This window comes from Pollachius pollachius (genome assembly GCF_949987615.1).
Source record: "Pollachius pollachius genome assembly, chromosome: 1".
NCBI lineage: Eukaryota > Metazoa > Chordata > Actinopteri > Gadiformes > Gadidae > Pollachius > Pollachius pollachius.
The window spans coordinates 10650077-10660927 of NC_136934.1; the positions used below are offsets into that span (position 1 = coordinate 10650077).

Below are 10851 nucleotides of genomic sequence, written 5' to 3' on the forward strand. Positions count from 1 at the left end.
TCATTTTGTACAAACTTGAGTCTTCCTTCTAGGTAAACATACACTGAGGCTGACAATAGGCAGGCATGTTCTCAGCTGAGCCCATTCCAGGGACCATTCATTCTGTAATTAATTGTTTTGAGTCTGTGTTCTGAAACATCTTTTCAGACCGCCTAAGGGCAATTAAATTACCCCCGACCAACCTGACTCTGAAGATGAAGTGGAGCGCCGGAGCCAAGAAGCCGATGGCAGAGACAGCAAATATTTTCTGCCTGCGACAAGTGCTCCGCTTATTCAAAGGCTCTTTGTTCCCTGCCTCACTGCCTCGCTAAACCTCATCTCCTCTGGGAATCTGGGCGAGCGACGTCTATGCTGGCTCCATATGCACACGCCACTACATGAATGTGTTTTCAGACATGGAGTGATAGACCCTTTCCATTACGCTTGCCTTTGAACGCAATTAGCGGACAACGAGCAGAGGATGTCTTTGTTAATGCTGCCTTTTATCGACCCCCCCCCCCCCCCTCAAAAAAAATGTATTAAATCATCCCATGTAAGATGAAAGGACCAGTTAAGCAAACACTTCTTACCTTCGATGTATATCAGAAAAGATAATCTGCGATTGTGAATGTCTCCATTAAAATATTTGGACGGCTATTCACAGCCTGGCCATGACTCTCATCTTCTCACTGATCATTAGCTTATTCTCCCTTCCTAGCCCATGAATTAGTGGGCTCAAAGAGAGACATGAATAGACGGTAGTGCTAGCAGACAAACGTGTAGGGGTTTGGACAGCATATGGCTGAGGATGAACCCCAGCATACAGGCTTATAAGACATGTATAGATGCCGATAATACAACATGCATTGCTTTGGATGGCCTATTTGCAAGATATGTTGTTGTTGTATGTTCAGTTTACATGGTGTGTAGGTTCTGAAAGGTCTATAGGGTGTGTTGGGTGTGTAGAGTATGTAGGGTGTTTGAAGGGTGTGTAGGGTGTGTAGGGTGTCTGTAGGTTGTGTGGGATGTGCAGAGTGTGTAGAGTGTGTAGGGTGTGTAGGTTGTGGAGGGAGTGTAGGGTGTGTATGTTCTGTAAGGTGTGTAGGGTGTGTATGTTCTGTAAGGTGTGTAGGGTGTGTATGTTCTGTAAGGTGTGTAGGGTGTGTATGTTCTGTAAGGTGTGTAGGTTGGGTATGATATGTAAGGTGTGTAGGGTGTGTATGTTCTGTAAGGTGTGTAGGTTTTGTATGTTCTGTAAGGTGTGTAGGGTGTGCATGTTATGTAAGGTGTGTAGGGTGTGTATGTTCTGTAAGGTGTGTAAGGGTGTGTATGTTCTGTAAGGTGTGTAGGGTGTGTATGTTATGTAAGGTGTGTAGGGTGTGTAGGGCGTCTGTGGTAGACTCACTTGGGTTGAAGAGGAGCAGGAACTTGAGGCAGGCCACCTCCCTCCGGTCCACCTGCAGGGCCATCAGCCTGGCCGCCAGCTCCTGGCTGCGCTGGACCAGGCCCGACAGCGTGCCGTCCGCCTGGGACACGATGCACGACAGCTCCACCTGTCAATCAATCACCAACACGTTAGTACAGCACTGACAACTGTTCATCGTTCAAAGTCAACGCTTGAATATTTGACTGCCTAGGATCCCTTTCAACAGTTTTTTTTTAACATCTCTCATCGACTACTATCCTTTACATTCTACTTTTGACTCCCTTATTTCTCAAATGGGGTTTGTATTGTGATACAAATCTCAACGTATCTACTCAGCCCTACCACTGGTTGTTACAGGGTTAAAAGGCAATTTTGAGGCACATTTACACAGAAGAATGGGCCCCCACTTATTGCAAACTGGCTAATTTAATATTGTGAAGGATTTAAAACACGTCTTTAATCCAACATTTCCTCAACCTTTACATTCAGTTTGGCACAGAAGTTTGAACCCCCTTAGGGGTGTCATGGTTGCTACGGAGCACGACACTACTTAGTATATATTGTGTGAGAAAAGCTTAAACAGATAAATATATGTTTGATCGACTGCCAAGTTTCCTAGCCTCTAGAGTCCGGGCTGACATTGCATGAGACACATAAAGGAACTTCTGCAAATACAGTAGACGGAACAAAAGCTGAACAAGAACAAAGAAGAAGAAAGACAAATGTCGGTCTTGAAGGGCCTTTTCCATTGTTCTTGTTTTTTTCTATTTTTCTATGACTTTCTTTCTTGTTCCCATGCAATCATTCATTTATTCATTCATTATTTATTTATCTTTCTTTCATTTTTCATTCTTGCCATCTTCCTATTCTTATCCCCAGGTCATGTCATGAAGGAATGAACTTGTGACTCACTTCCTCTCCGGTGACAAGCAGCAGGCTGTCCTCTTTCCCATGATGCACTTGTCTGTAGATGTGGTCGAGCACCAGCAGCTCCGACCAGCAGTTATGGAGAAGCTTCATCTGGTCTCCCACCTTCAGAATCACACAGAAGTCAGGTCAAGTCAGTGGTAGCCCTTTATGCCAGAGAGGGTCTCAAAGCGCTCCACAGGCCGAACCCTATTATACAACGCAACTGAACCCTACAGTCCAAGGTACACTGAGTGTGACATCTTTCTAACATGATCCAAAAACAATAATGGAATCATACTTTTTGAAAGGAGCAAAGCACAGATCTATTTCAACGCAGAATTTATATATTATTTCACACCTGTCCTGACATGGCCGCATGTTTTAGCCAACTAAAGGCTCCAAAACCCAGAAGAAATAAACCTTGAGGAGGAACAGAAAAGGGATCCCCCCTCAGAGGGACAGAGAACAACCCATGACCACCTGATCCATACCTGAGGCCTGACAGGCTAGCTGCAGTAAGGTACATGCTAGGCCAAAGCTAGCATATAAGGCTAATGACCTGCTAGAGTGAAGCTAGTGATAACATGTTATGGCGTTGCTAGCATACAATGCTAATGACAAGCTAGAGTGAAGCTCTTGTGAACTACATGCTATAGCAAAGCTAAGATAAAATGCGAATGACATGCCAGAGTAAAGTGAATGCTATCTATGCTAGAGTAAGGCTAGCATAAAATCTGCTATTGTCGCACACAAGTGAAAAGGAAGACGGATAGGAAGAGGACATGTGATAGTGTGTGTGTGTGTGTGTGTGTGTGTGTGTGTGTGTGTGTGTGTGTGTGTGTGCGTGTGTGTTTGCCAAAAGGTTTGGCAGAATATGTCAATGTCTTGTGTCTCATTACTCTGTATTTACAAGCACCAACTGTTGACCTCTTCAACCCAATGACCCCTTTCTGTGTGTGTGTGTGTGTGTGTGTGTGTGTGTTTTAGATTAATATTGTCACACACTCTGCTGTCTATAAAACGAAGGACACCATGGTCAATAATTCTGCAGCTGGTGACACACACATACACACGTGTACGAAGCCCCCCCCCCCCCCCTCCCTCCCCCCTCAGACCCAGACGACACTCATCGGACATGGGTCCGACAAAATTGCAAGCCAGCCCCCCACCAACCTCCCCCCCCCACCGCCGTTCCCTCCCGAATGAAACTATATATCTGTCCAAACCAACGGTCCAATCACACGTTGCGTCGCAGATCTGCCACTGTCTGTGATTCATTGGGTGAGGGGGGGGAGTGCCAGGTCTCGGCGACCCGACTGACTTCCTGCCTGAAACACACACATGTGGGCCTACAGTGGAGGACTGCTCGGGGAAACTATGCAGGAAAAAAAGGGAAAGCACCTAAATCTGTTCAATGAAAAAACAATTAAATGATGATGTCGGATACGGTATTGAAATAATATGTCAACAAACAGAAGAGAGCAATATTAGTTTCACACAACGACAAAAAGAAATCCCGCCCATCAAATATTTTTTCTTATTAATTAAAAAACAATCAGTATTTCCAATAGCCTTGGATCTTATATTCAACATTTTAGTTATAATCATAGAACATTCCTTGTCATGGCGTTGTTGTCATGGCATGGCCATGTTGCTCTACAAAGCTCCACATCATTGACTAGCAATGAAGCTTTTGTGAACATTTCACGGCATGTCGCCATTTTCCATTTTCAACAGGTAAAGCTCCGCTCAGAGAAGACGCGCGGAGGCAGCCGCTTTACAAACGGACAACAGAGTCACACAATCCCCGCGGTCGATAGCTTCCAATCCCATCTGTATTGAACAACAATGTAGCGCAGCGTTGAGCTGAAATTCCCCCGTTATCGGCAGCAAAGAATGCAAGTGTCCATTCGAGGGAAACGGCTCTCTCGCAGAAGCTCTCAGCAGTGCAGGCTCACAAACACACAAACACACTCAAATTAACACACGTATGCCCACGTGCACACTCACATGCACTCTCACATGCACTCTCACATACAGTCTCACAAGCACTCTCACATGCACTCTCACATACAGTCTCATACGCACTCTCACATGCACACTTCACATACAGCCTCACACGCACTCACGGAAACACACCTGCAAGATGAAAAATGGACAGAAATGAGAAATGATTCTGAATTATTTGAGTTAGTTGGATGTTTCGCAACCAAGTGTATTCCACAACCACATACACAACAAACACACACACAGACAAAAACAGACACACAAACACCACACTGCCAGAACACGTGCACATTACTGTTTTTCTCAACTTCAACTACACCTCTTTGTGACCCATACGCTCCCGGTCTGAGTAGGAGACCAATATTCACTTATTAAACATTCACTCATTGTAACATTTAGTATATTCTGCAGAAGATAATCTGCCCTGGTACAGCTACAGTTTAACGCTCAGAGTATAAAGAAGCTCTTCTCTGCAGGCAATCCCCTCCCATATTCAATGAGGAGAGGAGGAGGAGGATTAGGAAGAGAGGGGAGGAGGAGGAGGAGGAGGATGAGGAATAGGCAGAGAGGGGAGGAGAAGGAGGAGGAGGAATAGGAAGAGAGGGAGGAGGAGGAATAGGAAGATAGGGAGGAGGAGAAGGAGGAGGAGGAGGAGGAATAGGAAGAGTGGGGAGGAGGAGAATGGCAAAGAGAGGAAGGGGGAAAGAGGCAGAGCAGACAACAAGAGGAGGAGGAAGAAGTATGAGAGATAGAAGAAGGGGAGAGGGGGAGAGGGGGGAAAGGAGGAGGAGAGAGGAGAAGAGAGCCTGTGTTCTGAATGCATTCCAATCAAATGAAAATGTCTGATGTTTGATTTTCACTCAAAACTGAATAACGATTAAAGAGGTTAAGCTGTGAGAGAACGTGACAAGAGGATGCTACTTTGATTCCAAACAGAGCCCTTCAATCTCTGTACATTGCAACGGCACATCGCTGGCAAGACCATCTTCTGAAGGACTCCTCACCAACACCCTCTACCCATCTCCTCCCCCGACACCCTAACATTCTGATATAGTCTCGAGTTATTGATTTACTGATTAGGGGAACAGAGATTCAGCTTGTAAATCATGGACCGATGATTCACCGAAAACATCACAGCATCAGACACGACGAACACAACATCGGCAAACAGATTGGAAGACCACAACACAGATGTGTGTGTGTGTGTGTGTGTGTGTGTGTTTGTGTGTGTGTGTGTGTGTGTGTGTGTGTGTGTGTGTGTGTATGTGTAAGAGATAATATATGTACTGCTAACTGGTGTGGGTGTTTTACCGTGAGAGGTTAGACAGGCAGAAAAAAAAACAACGACAGATGATAGATAAAGACAGACAGACTGACCGACTCCAAGAGAGAGAAAAGACAGAGAGACGTTAACAGACTGGCGGAGAGAAGGATAGGACGGACAGACGGACACACAGCTCCCTCACCCTCAGCTCCTTGAAGAAGATGCAGCTCCTGGCCCACTCCACGATGGAGAAGAGCGTCTGGTCCGCCATGCGGCACATCATGCTGAAGGTGCTCGGGCCCTTGTCCTGGCGGCCCCTTGGGGCCCCTGAGGGCACCTGCTCCTGCTGCAGGTGGGCGAGGATCTTGCTCTGCACCACCGTCTCATCCGGGTCGCAGCGGAGCAGCTCAAGCACCAGGGGGGGCAGGCCGGGCAGCTGGGGGGAGGCCCCTGACGAGGAGTACAGGTCGGTGAAGGGGTACCCCGCCAGCGACTCAGGGGAGCTGGTGTAGTCGGGACACTCGGCCTTGATGGGCCGGCCGGGGAAGGCGGTGTACTGTTGGTAGGGGGCGGGCAGCGCCATGTGGGGCTGCATGGTCATGGCAAGCGAAGGAGGGGCGTAGAGGGAGCCGTCGTAGTCCGTGGAGGTGATGGGGGCAGGGGTCGAGGGCAGCAGGCCCTTTGGCAAGGGGGCCCCGGGGTGCAGGGCCCCGCTGAAGCTGCTAAAGTCAGTCTGGAGAGGGGAGTTTGAAGGGAGCGCTGAGGTCTCCAGCTTGAAGCCGCTGGAGCGGATCAGAGCTTTCTTCTGCTGCTTGAGGGCCCGGTCCCGCTTGTACATGGGCCCAAACTTGTTACGGCCCCCGCGCATGCGGTCCGCACGTACAGCTGGCACACGGCAACATTAAGGATCAAGAGGAAAAAACAGCAACATGGGTTTAGCAATGGAACACACGGGAGGAGACAATTATACAAAAACATATACACAAATATACTCAGACGCATTATTACAAACCTATTCCTCACACTTCCCCCCACAACATTGTGCAGTGAAAAGATAAAGACCCAGTAGGTCTACTCTTTCAATTGGTTTTCCGGTTGTTAAGGTAGATCCTGTTTGCTAGCTAAGCAGAAAGTATCACCAAGAAAATATAGAATTAAATATAATGTATGAGAATTGAACTGTCCTGCAAGCCGTCATTTAGGATTCTGGGAGAGTTGGACTCTCCCAGACTAAATAGAGTCGTTGATTTAAAACAGCGCAGTTGTCTCTTGGGGTTTATCAGCAAGTGAAGAATGCGTCGTTTTTCTGGTGCGGAAGCAGGTGCTTCTCTGTAGGGCGGTCTGGGAATTATTTCAATCCGCGGACATGCAGGCTGACAGCAATTCCAGCTCAAATAATTAGAATTTAGGGGAATAAAGGATTGGCCTTTTTGCCCAGCTCTGTAATTGGCAGATACGATGACAATAGCTTTATCAAGTGTTTTTAAAGAGTTGATTTCGGCACAAAAGAAAATGAGATTTTACGGGTTGACAAATATATGTTTCACCTTCTAATCTCATTCCAACACTGAGACATTTCTGGAAGCGGCAGAACGGACACCTCTTGCGCTGCGTCTTGTCTATTTTACACTCCTGGTTCTCAGCGCAGGTGTACCGCTTGTTGTTCTGCACGGTGCGCTTAAAGAAGCCCTGAGAGAACAACAAATGACAGCGGATGAGTTTCAAAAAATAAGAGTTCAGCGGCCCATGTATAACAAAACAAATAGGCTACACCGTACTGTAAATTTTCAAAAGGCTGCACTTTTTGATTAGGCCTAAGTGAAATTCAAATATAAAGAATACAGATATTATTATTATTATTAATAATAATAATAATAATAATAATAATAATAATAATAATATTATTATTATTATTATTGCGTAATAATAATAATAATATTCGTCATCATCGTCATTATCATAATAATGATAAGCTTACCCTTCTAATAATTACTATAATATGTATAGAGTCTAATGCGGATAATAATCACATCATCGTAATCATAACAATCATAATATTCAAAGTAGCCTAATAAATAGGCTTACACTCAGACCGAATGATCCGTATCATACATATATGATGTTATTGCTATATGAAATAGGCTACAGGAGAACGGTCAAAATGCAAGGTTATGTAAAATATTATACTGTGATATACTCCTTACCTTGCAGCTCTCACAGGTCAGGAGCCCATAGTGGTATCCCGACACTTTATCTCCGCACACGGGACACAGCTCTTCCAGGTCTTCGTCATACGTGTATTCCATAACCTTCAGTGTAACACCTGTTATTGATGTGGACCACAACGAAAACATCACTCTTCCAATCAATCATTCAGGAATAATTGACATCACATCGTCACATTCCCAAATCAAGATTTCCCAATCTAGACCCAAATGGCGTCCTACTGTTGGCAATTGGTTGAAATTGCCCAAACTATATAAATAAATATAAAAATAATATTTCCATATGTATATTCAAAAGGCGAGGTAGATAGAAATCTAAATTTAATATCAAATTAAGCCTACTTTACCAAATTTATTTTTGCATTGAATGACCAAAAACGGGGAACGAATCGAGCATTACACTTTTTTCAATATCGAAATTGGTCGGCTCACGAAATTGGATAATAAATATATATATATATATCATATTATTTAACATTATATCATAATGTAAAATCAAAATGTGCCACCTACCCTAATGTAGCCGATGTAAAAAATGGGTGTATGAATAATAACCTATTTTAATAAATAATCTCCAACCGATGCGCCGTAAACGCCCGGGTCAAACAACTCCGAGATGAGGTGGACGATCCGTTCCCACCACGCGCTAATAAACCGACTGGAGCTGGCGCTCTCCACTCTACAGTCAGATGCTCCGCGCGCGAATTTAACGCGCACGACAATCAGCCTCCAATAGTCAACAAGAACCATGGGGTGAAACGTGCACACGCAGTGTAGAATATATAACTAAATTGTTACAATATGTTTAGCTTATTATTTTTCTTTTCATCATTGTTATTCATTAATTAGCTCTTATAATATTATTATTAGTTAGGCTAACTAAAAACGAACCACAACATCAACAATCTTACTAACAGTATTCTATTACATATCTTTTTCAACTGAAAACATAACGAACAATATAGGCCTTATGATAACCCCCTAATTTATTGATATAATTGTAATAATAGTAATAATAATTGTTATCATAATTATACAATTAACAATAATAATAATAATCATAATAGTAATAACATTTAATATTAAATATAATGATAATACTAATTATAACTTTTGATTTGTTGGAACTATCAATGTTTACGAATACTAGCCCCATAAATATATAAATATATAGCCTACATCATATATACAATACATATATCAATTTTTAAAAACAATTATTATAATCTAATTACTAATTAGACACTAATTAACACTAATATATACATTTATATTTTTTAAATATTGTAGACAGAATTCGTTGGTTTAGCTACTCGTGTGTTATTTTTATTGGCATTTTTAGGCATATTGTTATTATTCGTATTGTTCGTATTGACTTTTATTATTTTTATTATTGGGTTGCATGTGTTGCATCATGACCAATCGAACATGTTCTTTGCAGACGTCCTGATGAAAGGGAAAATGATTTTTACGGCCCAGACTATAATCAATACTTTCCATCGAGCATCCATTTGTCGGACAATTGATGATATTAAACCTCCCATTTCTGCAGTTAGCTGGCGAGCTCCGTGCTCGCATTTTACCGGGGGAAAAACAGATTGACATAAACTATCGCTTCTGAATCGGTATCCTACGTTCAGTGGGCTTACCTTGCGCTTTGTCTCCCAACATTTGAGGACGAGAGGGGCGCCAGCCGTGGATGGTCGTTTGACAATAAAAAGCAGACCTCGAAAGATTATAAATAGATATTATAAAAACATGTGATAAATGGGTTTTAATCCACGGAGCAGTGCGTGCGCTGGGGTTGCCTTGGAGCGGCGGGGCCTATTGGGAGACGGGCAGCGCGTGGAGGATTATAAGTGAAGCTCGAGCCTCCTGCCTTTCCCTTATAGTGAAGTTCAGATGCTAAAAGTTCTATTGGTCGTTAGAACCACGTGACAGGAACCAACGCTGCGGAGCATTCCTCAGGTCATCTGAGATGCTGATGTTGGACATAGTGGACACATTCACAATTGACAATATATAATGTATAATATATAAATATATATATTTGTAATCATGTAATATATGAACGAATATAGGCTGGCCACTTGGCAATAATAAAGGATTGTATTGTATATACAATCTTATAGCAGGATATGCATACATATATACAAACACAGATTAGATCCAACTGACGTTGGATAAAGTGGACACATTTAAATATCAATTTGTATTATAGGCCTACATAATCAACACATATGCATAGACATACACATTTATAAGCCAATTACTTTTGACTTGTATGGATATAATCTAAACGTATGCCTATGGTGACATTATTTGTCTGATGAAAGAATGGTCCTTGAAGCCTAAGATCTGTTGTGCTCTGAAACGGATTGGAAGTAAAACGTGTCTATTCTGGGCCGTCTTCAGGAAGCGTGGCTCGCGAGGGTCTCGGGCCGGATACGTTGATTTGTTGGAAACATGATGAACACCGAGGAGTGTTTATAAGTAGGGCCTTCCTCGCGATTGTAAAGACAGGAAAGCAAAAATCTGACTTAACATAAAAATACTGACTATATGGTCCTTCGACGTTGTCACTTATGCGAACCACTTAGATAAAATGTGTGTCTTTGTCTAGGTGTGTGCGTGTGTTTGCGCGTGTGCGTGTATTTGTGTATGTTTGTATCTACGTGTGTGTGTGTGTGTGTGCTGTGCGCGTGTGCGTATATGTGCGTGTGTGTGTATTTGTACGTGCGTGTCAACTTGATGGACCAACTGGCTGTTTTTAATTCCTCACATATATTGCGCAGGTCCTGGAGGTGACTTAATACATAGTTGCAATCCAAAGTTATTCATAATATGGCTTATCTCACTCGACTCGGAGCGGAGATGATAGCGTTGGATGAACACGTAGGTCGTGCAGGACGATTATTTCACATATTAACATATATTTGACACATTTTTTATATAGTGAATGGAAAACATGCATGCAGGCAACTGCGCTATTAGTTTCGAAATGTAATATGAATGTAAAACGACCAATACGAGGCGTCAGA

At 43.2% G+C, this 10851-nt stretch overlaps 1 protein-coding gene across 1 annotated transcript in view; it reads right to left on the reverse strand.

The window, feature by feature from the left end:
• The window catches only part of nr5a1a (nuclear receptor subfamily 5, group A, member 1a), a gene marked incomplete at both ends in the record, with an annotated part of 10400 nt that extends 919 nt beyond the window's left edge, over nt 1-9481 (reverse strand). The window contains 6 exons of the mRNA XM_079730753.1: nt 1385-1532; nt 2318-2437; nt 5788-6470; nt 7133-7274; nt 7790-7908; nt 9460-9481. Coding sequence (XP_079586879.1) covers nt 1385-1532; nt 2318-2437; nt 5788-6470; nt 7133-7274; nt 7790-7908; nt 9460-9481 — 1234 coding nt within the window. The remainder of the gene's footprint in view (nt 1-1384; nt 1533-2317; nt 2438-5787; nt 6471-7132; nt 7275-7789; nt 7909-9459) is intronic.
• Between the last annotated feature and the right edge of the window lie 1370 nt (nt 9482-10851).